General features: G+C 42.0%; 1 protein-coding gene across 49 annotated transcripts in view; it reads right to left on the minus strand.

Moving 5' to 3' along the window:
- The window catches only part of RIMS2 (regulating synaptic membrane exocytosis 2), a 443,591-nt gene that overhangs the window by 86,325 nt on the left and 339,669 nt on the right, over positions 1-17,597 (minus strand). For 39 of the 49 annotated variants that reach the window (XM_072151364.1, XM_072151362.1, XM_072151350.1 and 36 more), the window contains 3 exons: positions 16,497-16,544; positions 11,435-11,479; positions 2,384-2,473 (listed from right to left, as the gene is read on the minus strand). The exons of 7 other annotated variants lie outside the window; for them this stretch is intronic. In XM_072151364.1, the coding sequence (XP_072007465.1) occupies positions 2,384-2,473; positions 11,435-11,479; positions 16,497-16,544 (183 nt within the window). The remainder of the gene's footprint in view (positions 1-2,383; positions 2,474-11,434; positions 11,480-16,496; positions 16,545-17,597) is intronic. 3 more of the 49 variants (XM_072151368.1, XM_072151365.1, XM_072151361.1) reach the window with 2 other exon arrangements.

Below are 17,597 nucleotides of genomic sequence, written 5' to 3' on the forward strand. Positions count from 1 at the left end.
AACTTTATTAAGTTATTTCTGCACAGGGCAACCTACTTATTGGTGAAGACCTGGCTGACCCTTTATAGGTAAGTCATTCAGATCCGGTCAGTGAATGATGTAAGACTCTTGGTGTACTCTTGGTGTCAAAATTCAAAAATGAAGTCAAAATTCAATTGCATTGGCGGAATAAGTGAACTCTAAGTTGCCAACTTGTCTGCACAACCTATTTGCAGAGGGACCATGTAGCTGACCTATATGCAGGTCAATGCCAAATGGCTTTTTACACCTCCATGATATACTCTCAGTCCAAAAATCAGAGGTAGTCTGAGGTCACAGACATCAACAATGTACCTAGACGTCACACATAGCCATGACACAATAGAAGATGATTTACCCCTTGAAGAGACCTACTCATACATGTGGTCTTTTCATCTTTACCCTTCCGTATGTAGTAGAACAGAATGACAGCTTTTTGTACGGGTTCTATAGAGGTTCACTTTACTTTATGGGGAGATGATATAGATAATAGCTCTCTATTATTTACCCTGGAGAAAGGAAAGTAGGACAAAACTAGTGAAAAGCCCCTGACCGTGACAAATGCTGCGGAGCCTGGTGGTATGAACACAGCAATTATCATTGGACAATTGCTCAGGATATGGATCAATAATGAGAGCGAACATTATCGGAGAAAGTAAGGCAGGTCCAAACTCTACAATTATGAGAGATAGATAAATAGAAACATGATTGATGGATAAATAGATATATACCACAGGCAGCTGATGTAAATTGTACCATGATATAATGGGTGAAGTGAAAACTAGAGCTATGAAATATAAATATGATCATAAAATGATGGTAAAAGTATGGTATAAAATCATAGACTGCAGAACAATTCTGGAAAAGGAGCCGCTGTTGATCAAATATAATTTTACATTAGTAACAAATATCCCCATGTCTGTCTCTGGGGCTGCAGTACCAGACAAATCCTTTAAATAAAAGTGGTCATTTGCACCTACAAGATCCAGCCAAAAACAGAGGTTTAAATTTTGCCCAACCAATTGCCATAAACTATTTTGACTTATTCAGCCTCTAAACTACCTTTGTATGTGTTGTAAGTAGCAGCAGGACTGTGAAAAATGCTGATTCCAAGATTGAAGCTGGATACACTGTACTAATCCTCCCTCTGTCCTGAGTCAGTAGTGTAGAAGGCTTCTGTTTGAATACTACAGCAGGTACTCATGGGGGATGTGCTGTGCTGTGTTTAATTAAGATCTCACATACCAATGCACCAGAATGTTCCATGTCCAGTGAGGGGAGTATGAATGCTTTTTTTTCACAGTCCTACTGCTACTAACAACACACACAAAAGTATGGTTATACAGATCTCTAGAGACAATACCTAACACTATCAGCATCTTTATATGGTCTAACTGATAACAGATGCCCTTAAAGGTCAGTTTAATGGATCCTGGACAACAATCTTGTATACAGCCACAGACTGGCCAATATATGAGACCTCAGCCAAACCCTGATATTCACATAGAAGCCACCCAATAAATTTGGCTATGCAATAGGCTAATGATTACCTATAGAGGTCATGTGTTACCATGATGTAATTACTGCACCCAAATAAACAAGCATGAGGACACATGGTTTGGGCCCTACCCCTAATTCCACCCCTCAGTGTGCCCACACACGCCTTAACTGCCCCCACACTGTATAATACTCCCATTTGTAGCCACTATACTGTATAATGTCCCCTTAGTGGCCCCAAGATATTATATTACCTCCCTTGTTGTGGCCCCCTACTGTGTAATGCCCCCATTCAAGGCCCCCATACTGTATGTGGCTTCCTATTACGCCCAACCTTCCTCCCAGAGGATGACGATAGAGTCAAAAGTGGGGCAAACCCCAATGCAACCCTTTCAGAAGTCCTGGATAATACTTTGATTCATATTCTTAAATAAATTGAATGTAATAAGACAGTATGCCAACAACTCTTGAGCTCCCCCTACTGGTGGCTGTAGATTATCATTGGAGCTGTGTATAAGAAAAAAGTGAGGTTCTACTGATGTAAAGTTGCATTAATAATATATCAGCACCAAAATTTAAAGAATGTAGTATGGAGATCCACAATTTGTAATACACACCGGACCAATTATCTACCCATCATTACTACAATTCAATCAAATTTGGATTTTTTTTTTTTTTTTTCGAAAGGGGATGATACACAACACTGAGTTATAGGTCTCACTCTCACGGACTAAGGCCTAGACATTTCACAGCAAAGTGAGGAGCGCACATGATGAACACACTCATTACAAAAGCATGAGCTCTCCTTGTCCGCCATACGTGTGCAAGCCTCATGCTTTTAAGGTGGTTTCCAAAAACCCTGACAAACCTGACTCAGAATGGGCTTTCTTTCTCGGCAAGTGTTTGTCATCAGTTATTGCACCATTCACCTTTCTCTGCTGGTCTTCCCAAGTAACTTCTAGCATAAACCAAGAGAAATTAAAACTTGTCAGAAACACAACAGCAAGTGGACAGAACACAAAGCCTCACAACATGGTGGAGGTATGGGGGGGGGGAGGCGGCTTAAATCGGGACAGATAGATAGGGGGTGGGAAGGTGGGGCAGACACATGGTTTGGGATGTTTGTGTATCTTGGGTAAAGGTCCACAGAAATGGTCACTGTGATGTCTTACATAGCAATGTGTGCATGTATATGTTGTATATACTGCCAGTACAGATCTCAGAGCCGAGGGACATTGGGGGGGGGGGGGTTCTGGCTCTTTGGTTCAACAATTATTCACGACCAAGCGTTCCCTGTTCATAACTTGTGACATGTAACTTACCAAAGGTTTTATAATGTAGATATACTGGATTCCCTTTGAGACACTTTCGATAAGGCCGGCTCAAAGTCAAACTAGACAGTCTCATACCGCACCACAGTTATCACAGAGTGAGATGTAGTATAAGACTGTCTAGTCATCCTTTGCACCTCCCATGAGTTTATGCTAGAAAACTGCGTCAGAATTCTGGCGCATGCGCATCATTTTCTAAACACGCCCCTTTTCCATCTAAGCCACGCCCTTCACTGAAGCCACGCTTCTTAATCAAGTTAGTCGTAAAAGTGTCTTAAACCCTTAATAAACGAGGCCAAATAATGAACAAACATTTGAAACTGATCTGTGTCATTTTGGTAAAATAAAAACCATAAGGAGGCAAAAAACTTGAAGAATTTACTTATCTCTCATAAATTCCATATTTGGCCTTGAGCCCCAGTGCATTGTGGATATAATGTCAGAGTCAATCTCAATGTTGTTGGTAATGCTGTTGGCGCAGTGATCATGTGACCTGTGACATCATCACTTCTGGTTGGAGAGAATCGGAAGCAATGAAGGACAGAAAGTCACTGCTGGAACCAAAGACACTTTTACAAAAGTGCTTCGAGGACATGTCACCTGTAAAAACTGCACTAAAGTAAGCAGCTCCTAGTGCTACAACAGTCCCAGCAGTGTTACACTACTAGCATTATCGGAAACCTCTGATAGCGGTTGCAGACACTGCGGCGCTGTACAATAGAAACACCGGACCATGCTGTAAGCGGTCGGGTGTATTCATGAGGGGGTGGGATTAGGGGCGGTAACTGCTGCATGAAGCCTGTCTCTCACCGCCGGCCTATGGAGTGGGACGGGTGGTCTGGGGGAGAAGCAGAACCTCGGTTCGCCCCCTTATGAATACACCAGACTGCTTACAGCACAGTCCGGCGTTTCTATTGTGCATTGCGGCAGTGTCTACTATCGTTATCGGAGGTTTCCAATAGCAGTGTAACACTGCGTCATCTGTTGTAGAACTAGCAACTTGTAGCACTTTATGAAGTAGCTCCTAGTGCCGTTTTTAGAGGTGACCGGTCCTCTTTAAGGGTTAAATCATTTTGACCAATAATTAAAGATTTTGGTCATTTAAAAGGGGTTAATCATCATAAAAAAAAGCATGGCTGCTTTCCTACAGAAACAGCACCACACAGATTTTGCCTGACCCCTGGTCACAAGATAAGCAGTAACGCTCCCTGGACCAACATTTATACAATAACTTATCTCACTAATTGCACTTGATAAGTCACGCGCACATTTTACACAATGCATGTAGTGTGATCCGAGGGGGGATAGCGCTGAATGGCAGCAGTGTTGCTACAAAACCAAAGATTTTTTTTTATATCTGCAAGATAAAAGAAGTCAATAATGAATGGAAAGATGAGGGATGGGATGGTATCATCAGCTCATCACGGCTTCCACCTATATCCTAATGCACGATGGTCAGGTGTGATAGCGAAGAATAGAACAAAACCTGGATATTACACAGAGCTGAATTATAGGGAGAACATTGGACATCCACCTCCCTGGAGACCTAAATGCCTCCTCTAGCCAACCAACATGGTGAACCTTAATGACAACATCCAGAAAAGAGGTGGAGAAGTGGCCATGCCCATCTAAAGGAGAAGTCATCTTATGGAGGACAACATACAGAACCTTCTATACTGTATGACCGAGATAGGATTGCGTCTGAAAACTACAATGAGACCCATTGGACCAACATCCTGAGATCATTGGCCCTACATATGTCTCTTCATTGAATGCAAAGGAATGAATTTAAGAAACTGACCTAAAAAGACACCATAGAAATATTGATTAATTGAGACTCTATGGAGCAATGGTTCAGGGTTCACATACTTTTCTCCCTTAATTGTAGTTGTATAGTCAATGTAGTATGTAGTCCATGTAGTATGAGTCCATATTTTCCTAGTCATCAATGCAGAAATGGAGGTTCACTTACTTTCTAGTTCAGTAAGCCTAAAGTGCATGATAATATATGCATTAAAATCCTTGATATATTTTTTGTATAGAAGCTGCTTTTTCCTGGTGAAATCTGAGATAAGATGCAGCTGCAAGAGCAACTACAAAGTTAAAGGGAACCTGTCACCAGGGACCTCATTTTCACTAAAGACAGGATGCTGACGCTTATTACACCTGCACTGCAAATATGCCTTTCTGCTTTCTCTAACCATTTGCATTAATATATAATTTGTTATAACTTACCTTGCACATTGACAGAATCCTCTATTTATTCCCAGGGGTTGGGCTTTGGTTTGGATGTATTTCAAAAAAACACTGTATTGTCTGTGCTGCTTGCTCCTCAGATCTAAGCCCCCACCTTTGTGCTCTTGTGCAGCTCCTCCCTCCTGCTCCTTCACAGGAACAAAGCTCACAGTGTGGTGAGCTGACTTCAGTGGGGGAGGGTGGAGCTGTACAGGAGCACAAAGGTGGGGGCTGAGAGCTGAGGAGTGAGCAGCACAGACAGATCACGTGTTGCTTCTTGAAATTAATGCACACCAGAGCCCCCACTGGGACTTAACAAAGGTTCTTTCAGGGAGCAAGGTAAATTAAAACACACAATTATATTCTAATGCAAATGCTTAGAAAAGGCAGTAAGACATATTTGCACTGAAGGTATGATGGGCTTCTGCAACCCGTCTTTAGTGAAAGTAATGTCCCTAGTGACAGGTTCCCTTTAAAATCTGTTTTATCCAAGTCTGACTACTGATTTGTAGTCAGGGCTCACTAGTTAAAGGGAACCTGTCACCAGGGACCTCATTTTCACTAAACACAGATTGTAAAAGCCCATGACGCCTGCAGTGCAAATCTGCCTTTCTGCCTTTTCTAAGCATTTGCATTACAATATAATTGTATATTATAACTTACTCTTGCATCCTGACAAAATCCTGGGGTAGTCCCAGGGGCTGGACTTTGGTTTGGATGCATTTTAAAAAACAACATGTGACCTGTTTGAGCTGCAGGCTGTCTCCATGTTTGTGTACCTGTACAGCTTGTCCCTCCCCTACTGATGTCAGGCTGACTAGGTTGTGACCTCTGAGAAGGAGCAGGAGGTGCAGCTGTACAGGAGCACAAAGGTGTGGGCCAAGCTCTGAGGAGTGAGTAACATAGACAAGTCACATGTTGTTTTTTGAAATGCATCCACACCAAAGCCCAGCCTCTGTGACTACCCCATGATTTTGTCAGGGAGCAAGGTAAGTTATAACACACAATTATATTGTAATGCAAATGCTTAGAAAAGGCAGAAAGGCAGATTTGCACTGCTGGTGTGAAGGGCTGCTGCAACCTGTCTTTAGTGAAAATGAGGTCCCTGGTGACAGGTTCCCTTTAAGTCCAGAATTCTGTCCATCAGTAGAAAATACAACGGTGTAAAACTGTAGTGAGAAATTAATTAAAGAAGGCAATAAAGATATGTTACATAGTGACAGATTGGGATATTTTATTGCTATTGGAAGTAAGTTGTGACCCTGTTCTTAAAAAGGAAACCTTTCAAATAGACCCAATTAACCGCTTCCAATTTGTTGTGAAGAAGCTAAATACCCTCCACTGTAATTCATGCTCCTGCATCCATGAACATCAGTAATCTGCTACAAAAGTACATAAGGTCCAACAGTTGGAGGTTCTAAGGCAGGGAGAGCTTGACTTCTCCGCCTCTTACACTTTTCACCACCCATTTACATATAACTTATTTAGTGGGAGGTACATTGAAAGTTTATTTTCTGGATGATATTGCCATCACTCTGGGCAATGAAAAAAGAAAGCTTCTTGACAACATACCGGTAGTGGTTTACTAAGTGAATTTCTACTGACAGGTTCCCTTTAAGCAATTTAATACAATTGTCTGCAGCATATTTTATTAAATAGAATAACAGGGCCACAGCAGGGAACATAAGTGAAACAGGATAAGAAATGTGCAATTTCCCTATTGGATTCTTATCAATTTAAAAAAAAAATGTTGTATGTTCTAAGTCTGACTACAGACTATTTGTAGTCAGGTCTCGGTAGAAACCTACAGGATTCTGTATGTTACTAATGAATAAAACCAGGGGTAAAACTAGAGTGAGACATTTAAGAAAGTGAATAAAGATATATTATAAGAGACTGATTCTGATCTTTTACAACTATTGGGCCCAACTTGTCTACAGGTGACCCTGCACTTGAAGCCACACAATACACGTGTCTGAATATTAGAGCTGCAGCAGGTAAGATCAGTGAAACAGGATGAGAAATATGTTTAAATTTTTTTCCCTACTGGAAACTTATCAAAAAATGCTGGAAAAATTGTACTGCCAACCTAAAGCATTAGGTGGTTATTAATTCATATGATGAAACATGCAGGGCATGAATAAAACATGGCGCGGCTTCTAAGTAACAGCGCTTTCACTCTGGAGCAGAATCTCGCTATTTAGAAACTTCTCAGAAACCAGTGAACGTTCTCTACCATTCCTGGATTTACTTCATGGTAATTAAGAATTACATTCATGTCGGTCTGTGTGAGTGAAGGGTTAAAATCTCCTATAATGCCCATGCTCAGCACAGGGGGTACATGTAATGCCAAGGTAAGCAATGAAAGCAGGTTGGAACCCCAGCAATAAAAACACTAATGTGTGTACATAAGGAGGTAAAGTCTGCAGGGGTACAACCCCTTTATAAACAAACCTGCACTGAATGCTGCATTTTGGGGCGTGGAGCACAGTCAAGTCTTGTTCCAAAGCTATAAACTGAATTAGCATTCTTTAGACAGGCAAACTTTAGAAGTTTGAGGGGAGTCCACCATCCCCCCCAATCATTATAATCTGCTGATAGCAGGTTGTACAGAAATGAACTGTAATTTGCAACATAACTTTATTATTTCCGCCAATTATCGTGTTTCCAAGATATTCCCACTTTCATCCCTATGCTAATGAGGTAGGTGGTGCACTCAGCACCCAGAGCCTTGCTATTCCTTCCTAAATCACTCTCCTCTTCACTAGTGTCATCCCTGTTTCTCACAAAACAAATCTCCTGCTTATCTAATGGAAATTCTCAGTTTAATCCCTATGCTAATAAGGCGCACCCAAGAAGTGTCCTCAGAACCCAGAGCACTGCTATTCCTGCCTAAATCACTCTCCCCTTTTCTCCCAGTGTCACCCAGTGCTTCACACAAGACAAATCTCCTGCTTACCTGCTGGATATTCCCCGTTTAATCCCTATGCTAATGAGGCAGTTGTTGCACCAAGACATATCTTCAACACCCAGAGCCCTGCTATTCCTTCAAACATCACTCTCTCCTCTTCTCCCAGTGTCACCCAGTGCTTCACACAAGACAAATCTCCTTCTTATTTGCTGGATATTCCCAGTTTAATCCCTATGCTAATCAGGCAGTTGGTGCAAGTGGGACATATCCTCAGCACCCAGAACCTTGCTATTCTTGCCTTGATCACTCTCTCCTCTTCTCCCAGTGGCAGTCCTTGCTTCTCACAAGACCCATCTCCTGTTTATCTGATGGAGAGGGATATGTATAGGCAGGTATAGCAGTGCTTGGGGTACTGAGGACACATACCAATTAAAATGGGAATTTGTTTTTAGAAACTACATAATGGACAGGAATTAAAATGCATTGTGTATTTCCCCACAACATATTACCACCAGATTATAATGCGTTGGGGGGATATGGGTGAGCCTCCTGCATCTCCCCTGTTTCCTGAGCTTTTTTTCTTCTTCTTCAGAACTATTAAGGAAGATAAGTTAATTAAGGAAGATCTAAATCCCACCGCTGTGTGAGGTTCCCTTGATCATGGGGAGATAACACGGTCCTATGCAGTTTTATAGCAAATCCACACCTGAGTGTGTCTTTGGCGCTATCCATTCTAGTGTGGATGTGATGGGTACTGCAGCTAAGCTTTAATCTTTTTAGTTCACCTTGAAGGGCTGATGCAATACCAGACACAGCCGTAACATGTGATATATGTATCTATATCACATTAACTCAAAAAGGAGCTATAGCAAGCATAAATTACCCGAAATTAGGCTGAAATTACCCTATAATTTGAGAGTTATCCTCTGATCAGACAAGGGGGTATCGGGTGACCGTTCCACCATTTATGTGATCAGCGTTGATTCTAATTGTTGGACCCCCACTTATCAATCGCTTAACCCCCTGTCAGATAAACAGCAAGCAAGTTGTAGTCCCATAAAACAAAATCCTATACAGACGTATACAAAGAACCAGAGGCTCGGTTTTATAATGCTGTAGGCACTGAAGTGTGCCGCCATATGGTGCTCATTATACCTCTGCAGTGTGGTATCTGCCAAGCCCAATACAAACATGCAGATTACTTTATTTTTACTTATATAATTTGATTTGTACAATTTGCAAAAATGTTTTAACTTAGCTGCAAAATAAGAATAAAAAAGCTCTTATTTTCTTAATATTGCAGAAACATTGCACAATTAAATTCTGGTGAAATGTGAATTATCTGGCAAATGCACAAATCACAGAAAACAAAACTAGCTCACGTCTATATCGAGTATAATGCGAGCAGAGCCGTCAGCCTTCTACGCTGATCACGGATTACACAGCTCTCTGGTGCCCTCTGCTGGTGGCTGAAGGGTATTATCTTTAAAATATTTTTTAAGGGGTCAATTTTTATGTTTTGCTGTAAAATGTTAGTGAACATATCCCATACTGCATAACTGATTACTATATGTACAAAAAATCCTGTCCCCTTACTATCAGGAAGACTTTTCTTTAAAGGAAATCTACCACCAGGATGAAGGATTGTAAACCAAGCACACTGACATACTAGTGTGTGCCCCCTCTGGCAGGATCTACGCTTCTTTTAGCTTCTTATGCCCTAGTTTTATTTTTTTTTAAAAGGGTTTAAAAATTATGCCAATGAGCCTGAGGGGCTCTAGGCTCCATTAACATCTATAAAGTCCAGAACTCCTCAGGCTCATTTGCATAATTTTAAAAAATGTAAAACAAGGGCATAAGAAGCTAAAAGAAGAGCAGATCCTGCCAGAGGGGGCACACACCAGTATGTCAGTGTACTTGGTTTACAATATTCATCCTGGTGGTAGATGTCCTTTAAATAGGGCTATAATATGGAGGTACCATTCATGTAAAAGTGATTTCATGCATAATTAAAAACCGAAAAGTTTTAAAGGGGTTATTCTGAGGCTAAATAACATGGTTTCTTTCCTCCTAAAACAGTGCCACACCTGACCATGGCTTGTGCCGGTATTGCAGCTCAGCTGCATAAAGATGAATGCAGCTTAGTTGTAATACCACGCACTGCCAACAGTCAGAAGAGGCGCTATTTTTTGGAAGAAAGCAGCCATCTTTTGGAAACCCCTTTTAAGGTCTCGGCTGACATTAACAGATTGATAACTATCCATGTTAGAGGTCCACACCCTGCTATGAGGGATGTGCTTGCACAGAATATGACAGATACTTGTCCACTGGATGTCTGTAAGAAGTATTTCCATCCACTGAGAGCAAGCAGAAGTCTTAACAAGAGATGAGGAGGCAATTGTTATTATGGGAATATATAATTCAGCCTTGACCTAAGAGATAGCATAGGTGATATTATTATATACAGCGAGGCTGCACCCCTACATTGAAATATAGGGGTTTCTGAGTATAATGACCTCCCACCTGACATCTATATGGTCTATAGGAGAAACACAAGGTGTCCTATCATTGTGTACATGGATGTTATGTTACAGCTCCTAGGCTGCCTGCTGTATGTAGACAAAGGGGAGGTCTTAAAGGGGAGGGTCAAATAAGCAGAATGAAACACATCACTGTATGGAACAAACATGATACACTACGGGAAATAGTATAGTGGGGAGTATCAGATACAAATACTGCTCAATATAGCAGAGAAGACTTCTATTACACTTCTAAGGACATCTACCAGGATGAAGGATTGTAAACCAAGCACACTGACATACAGGTATGTGTCCCCTCTGGTAGGATCCGCTCTTATGCCCTTTTTTTAAAGGCTTTGAATTTATGCAAATAAGTCTGAGAGGCTCCAGGCTCCAAATATGTCAATGGAGCCTGGAGCCCCTCATTGTGCATATAGTGACAATTTTGGGTAAAAAATACTACTACCCGGATCAAGCACACTTTCATGCCCGCTTTGGCAGGATCTGCTCTTCTTTTAGCTTCTTATGCCCTTGTTTATGAAAAATAGACTTTACAAATTATGCAAATGAGCCGGGGGGGCTCCATTAACAGCTATTGAACCCGGAGCCCCTCAGGCATATTTGCTTAATTTTTAAAATTTTTTGTGTAAAAACAAGAACAAGAAGCTAAAAGAAGAGTGGATCCAGCCGGAGTAGGCACACACCAGTATGTCAATGTGCTTGGTTTACAATCCTTCATCCTGGTGGTGGATTTCCTCTAAACTGATATTATTTAATCTGTTCATCCCGAGTCCTATAATGTTAACATTTCATCATATCCTTTTAATCTGATCAGTATCCGGATACTTCCCACTAGAAGTTGGAAGGAATGAGCAGAAGTTCATCTCTAGATCTGAAGTTCTCTAAACTACTCGGTAACTTGCCTTTTCTCCCATTTACAGGTGGACTCTGCAGTTTCTCCTCATAATCTTTATCACATCAAAAACAAAGAGTCATTAACATATAACACTAGACGCAGGATACATACACAGCACACAGTGGGGGTCATGTACGCCATCTGTAAGAGGTTTTGAATATTATAGTTTAGGGCATGGTATCGAGTGCTCCCAGCATGTATGGAGGTGTACTGCATGTACTTGTAAATACCTATGTATAGACCTATGAAAGTTGATTATATGGCTTTGTAAAAGTTGGAGCTTGTACAGACTTTGGATAGCATGGGGTGACAACTATATCTCCCTTACACACTGTACATGCATGCACGGCTCATCTGAGTGTGCATGTGCCTTAAAGGACACATTCCTATCCACTGGTTAGTGTACGAATATCATTGCACTGGGGGATTGACCACTGGGGTTATCCAGCAGTCACTAAGATCCTGTAAATCCCCTGGAGTGGCCCACGCTCAACCAGCGCTCCACTCTCTTCTACTGGATTCCCAGTACAGCTACATCCCAGAGCCCCATTAAAGGAACAGTGCGCTGGCCGAGCATGCACCCCTGTATTTTATTCTTAGGGGACTTGCAGCCTCCGTTATTATAACAGCTTTTGTACCTGGCATTCAGACACTTATCTCTTCTCCTTCTTGGTATAATAATGGAGCTGATGGATTAGTAAGACGCTGCCAGGGGTGTCTGCCAGGAAATCTACCATCAAAATCCATCATGATAAACCAGGGACATTACTCATAGATCCAGGCACCGGGACTGTGGTAATCTTCTTATATTTGTTATCTATGGCCTCCTTCCTTCTAAAAATCTACTTTTACAATTATGCTAATGAGCCAGAAGGGCTCTGGTGGGTGTTTCCAAGGACCCTCAATGCTGTACGTACACAGCATATAAAGGAGGGGTGAGGAGGAGGGAGAGAAAGGGGGTTGGGCAAGACATACATGTTCTGCTCAATTTAACAGCCCGTGAATCTGCAGCACTGAGGGGCTCTGGTATTGCCCCCGTAGCTATTTAGGCTCATTAGCATAATGAGCCAGAAGGGCTCCAGTGGGTGATTCCAAAGATCCTCAATGCTGTAGCTTCACGGGCTGTTAAACTGAGCAGAGCAATCTCTCCTCCAACTGCACTTCCTCCTGCTGCTAGATTACACTGGCAGTGGGATGAAGGAAAGAGCAGGGGGTTGGGCAAGACATGTTCTGCTCATTGTAACAGCCTGTGAGTCTGCCTGTGAGTCCTGCGGCTCTGGTACTTCCCTTCTCTTCAGGCTCATTAGCATTATTTTAAAAGTTGATTTTAGAAGGAAGGAGGCCATTTTGTCTCCCAACGCTTCTGTACGGCTACAATTGGGACAATTGGGACAACACCATGCACATAAAATTGTTGCCCATCCCTAAAGATATTGACAACTTTATCCAATCCTATAATGTGTGTGACTTGCTTATGGGGGGGGGGGAGTATAACTAAACTAAATATGTGGGTAAAGATGGTAGGAAGACTGGTACATGACCCCTTCTATAGTGCCAGGAGGTGCAGTCATATAGAGTAGAAGACATATACAAGGCTACAGACTACGGAGGAGGGGTGAACCAATTACCATATCTACGACATATTATGCAGGACACAAACGGATACATTCATGGATATGAACAGAAGCGTGGCGCGCTGGATGAAAAGGGGATCCGCTAAATGTAGAGGCAAGAGTCAATGGGATACATGTAAGAAAACCGGATATACATATGTGCGAAAGCAAACAGGAGCTTTAACTAAGAGCAACCATCATGTCCTTGTTGCGGAAAATATCAGTTGTAGAATTTGTAACAAATTTTAGTTGCTGTCATTATTGTATCTGCAGTTTTTAGAAGGCAAATCTATGTCTGTTATCAGTGTGGGAATAAAATCTTATGAACAGCTACACAAAACATTGGGATGCAACCAGACCTGGAAGTTTATGTAGTTTTGGGTTTGGAAAATATGATAACTTTACAAAGACTGTTAGGAAAACTGTATGTCTTTTTTTAGTATTGTGCTTTTATGATGGGGTACTAGTTGGGGTTCCCGGCGGATGGACCACTACTTATCTACAATGTAGAAAACTTGTCTTTATCCTTTAAAATAATAAAAAAAAATATGCTTTCCGTAAACCACCAATAGAGGGAGCTTAATGCATACTGAACTCAGTGATGAGATAATATGCTGTAAGCTCCCTCTAGTGGTGGGTGAAGTCACAAAGACTTTGATTTTTTCTTCTATGTCCCATGTTTAAGGGATTTAAGCTCTATATCACATATATAGAGCTTTACCCAATAGGGAGGAATATAAGGCATTGGAGCAGCACTGACTCTTTGACCTAAATATAAAGAGATGACAAAAGCTGATCAATGCCTTTAACCCCTTAATGACGGAGGGTTTTTCGGCTCATTTCTCGCTCTCCAACTTCAAAAATCCATAACTTTTTCATTTTTACGTGTACAGACCTGTGTGAGGGCTTATTTTGTGCGTAACAAATTTTACTTTCCCGTAATGTTATTTATTTTAACATGCCGTGTACTGCGAAGCTGAAAAAAAATTCCAAATGTGGAAAAATTGAAAAAAAACCGCACGTTCTTGTGGGCTCAGTTTTTACGACTTTCACTCTTCGCTCCAAATAACACGCCTACTTTATTCTTTGGTTCAGTGCAATCGCGGTGATACCAAATTTATATAGGTTTTATTGTGTTTTAATACATTTTCAAAAATTAAACGAATGTGTACAAAAAAGAAAAAAAAATTTTTGCCATCTTCTGACGCTAATAACTTTTTCATACTTTGGCGCACGGAAATGTGTGAGGGGTCATTTTTTGCGAAATGAGGCGACGTTTTCATTGCAACCATTTTGAGGTCTGTGCGACATTTTTATCATTTTTTATTTCATTTTTTATGTTATGTAAAAAGGTGTAAAAGTCGCATTTCGGACATTTGGGCGCCATTTCCCGCCTCGGAGGTCACCGCCACCCGTAACCGTTTTTATATTTTGATAGATCGGGCATTTTGGGACGCGGCGATACCTAATATGTTTGTGATTTTTACTGTTTATTATGTTTTATATCAGTTCTAGGGAAAGGGGGGTGATTTGAATTTTTAATATTTTATTAATTTTTTTTATTTTTTAAACTTTTTTTTTTCTTTTTTTTTTCACCATCTTTTAGACCATCTAGGGTACATTAACCCTAGATGGTCAGATCGCTGCTACCATATACTGCAATACTACAGTACTGCAATATATGGCATTTTTGCAGCACATTCATTACAATGAGCCACTGGCTCATTGTAATGAATCTGCAGCTGCCAGATAGCCTCGTGTCAACAGAAGACACGAGGCTACCATGGCAACCGATCGCCGCCCCCCGATGACGTTCGGGGGCGTGGCGATCGAAAAAAAGATGGCGGCGCCCGCGCGCCGCCTTCTTTTAAATGCCGCCGGCGTCTTTGCCGGCGGCAACAGGGGGGGGTTAATAGCCGCGATCGGTGCTAGCACCGACCGCGGTTATTAGCGGTGGGGGTTTTATGCATTATGCAAAAACCCCCACCTTTGTATGAAGAGGACTCAGCCCGTGAGCCCTCTTCATACATCCCTTATACCTCTGCGCCGTAGAGCTACGGCGCAGAGCGTTAAGGGGTTAAAGAAAATCTACCATCAAAATCCATCAAGATAAACCAGGGATACTTACTCATAGATTCTACTGCAGTAATCTTATATTTGATATCCATTGCCCCCTTCCTTCTAAAATCAACTGTTAAAATTATGCTAATCAACCTGGTAACAACCCCCAAGCCCTTCAGTTTCACAGGCTGTTACAAGGAGCAGAACATGTCTCACTTAACTCCCTTTTGTCTCTCTCCTCCCTCTGCCTGTGTAATCTAGCAGCAGTAGGAGAGGGGGTCACCTGCTCTGCTCATTGTAACAGCCTGTGAAGTTGCAGCATTGAGGAGCTCTAGAAACACCCATCAGAGCCCTTCAGGTTTATTAGCATAATTTTAAAGGTTGATTTTAGAAAGAAGGAAGCCATAGATAACACATATAAGATTGCCACAGTCATGGTGCCTAGATTTATGAGTACGTCCCCTTAGTTTATCCATGCTTTATTTTAATGGAATATTCCTTTAAAAACTTAAAGGCAATGGAAGTCATTTACTATGGGCCCAAATCGCTATTTTTCGTCGTGTTTCCCGAAAATTACCGATTTGCACCAAATTGCCCGGGTTTTTTGGCAATCGGGGGGCGCGGCCATCGGAAAAAAACGATGAATTCAGGAAAACCGCCAAATTTTTTTTTTAAATGTGTCGCTCAACACGCGATTACCTGCACCCAGCAACGGATGGTGAACTCCAGTGAACTCCGGCGGACCTTGGCGCAGCAGCGACACCTGGACATCGGGCGCACTTCCGTCGCCGGAAGACCCGAATCCTCAACGGAGAACCCGCCGCTGGATCGCGAATGGACCGGGTAAGTAAATCTGCCCCAATGTTTTACAGGTTGCTATAGGTTAAAGCTTGCTTACGTTTTCCACACATGACCAGTTTTCTTATCAGACATTCAGTGTGATCTATTTACAGTGTGGGGTTCACCTGCAACAACCACTCCCTCCCTACACGGATTTCTGTATTGTGCCCATGTAACACGTCATAAGGAGGGAGAACTATTGAAAGTAATTCAATTAGATTTTTTTTTGGAGCCAAAGGCAAAAAAAAAGCAGCAAAGCGATAACTTAATCTCATGTTGAGTAATTAAGAGTATGGAAAATTGTGTTATCTGCAGCTATTAAGACAGAAATCCTAATTAAATGGTAACATACTCAGTGTGGATAGATGACGGTAATGAAGGAGACTCGGTGGTCCCATAGCATTGTATTCAGTGTTAGTTACAGATGTAGCAGAGCTGAGTTGTCCCGTGGCACAGTGTTACCTCTGCTACATCCTAGCACTGTAGGCCAACCATACCATCCATACTACAGGAGCAACTAGAGGGACAGAAGTCTATAACTAAGGTGAGACCAACCTGCCTCCACCTCTGAGCACTGATCTTCAACATGGTATCTTTCCTCTTCTTCATGGGGACATGCAAAGCAAATGACAGGAGGTAAACATGCAGATGCCATAACATGAGAACATCGGGTGAATAGGAACATACATAACATGTAGAGCAAACACGAGATAAAACACAACAGCCTGGGAAGTGTAAACTTTGCCCCTGGAAGTAGCCCTTGATAACAGTCGAGAACACCCACACATGGGTGGGGCTTGTATTAAGCCTGCCCCTTTTAAGGTCAACCTCCTGTGAATATCTCGGCAAAATCGTGACCTTTGACGCCTACTTATGGGTCAGGTAAAAGGGTAATGACAAGGTGGATGTTGCCAGAGATAACCTTTAAGGGCTATTCCAGTAACATAAGGTTATGCAGGATGAGAGATAACTTGCTGATTGGTGGGAGTCCCTGTGACGTTCGGAGGATCATTGTATGTTGCATCCCAAATCAATGATGCAGTAGGTCACTGCAGCTCCATTCACTGTCTACAGCACTGGCCAGGGGGCGTAACTAGGAGAGGCAGGGCCACATAGCAGACTTCTGAATGGGGCCCACTTTCCCTCACACTGATATATACATTTATACACTTACACAGTAACTACTGACCACATGGGGGAAGTACACAGCAGGAAATAGAGACGAGAGATTCCTAGTCGTGTGGTTCTGGTGTCCCCTCCCTCTTCCCCGAGTGCTGCCTATTTATTCTGTGTAATGTGGAAGATGTGCACTGCTATATTACATATGCTGTATAAGGTGCAGCATAATGTGTATATATAATATATACTCCATTCTTTAGTATGGAAGGTAGGATGCTGGGGCCCTCTGACACTGCGGGCCCCATAGCAGCTGCTACGGCTGTAGTTATGCCCCTGGCACTGGACGAAATAGCCAATAGGTTATTCCCTATCCTGTGGTGATCATAACTTAACATTACTGGTAAGCGCCTTTATTGAGCAGAAAACTAAAACCTTTGCAACTAGATTCTGTACAGTCAAAATCTATTAATGGCCTATGCACAGGACAAGTCGTAATCGGGTGGGTTGTAACATTCTGTAACCCAGTTGCCCAACCAA

This window comes from Engystomops pustulosus, chromosome 5, assembly GCF_040894005.1.
Source record: "Engystomops pustulosus chromosome 5, aEngPut4.maternal, whole genome shotgun sequence".
Lineage (NCBI taxonomy): Eukaryota > Metazoa > Chordata > Amphibia > Anura > Leptodactylidae > Engystomops > Engystomops pustulosus.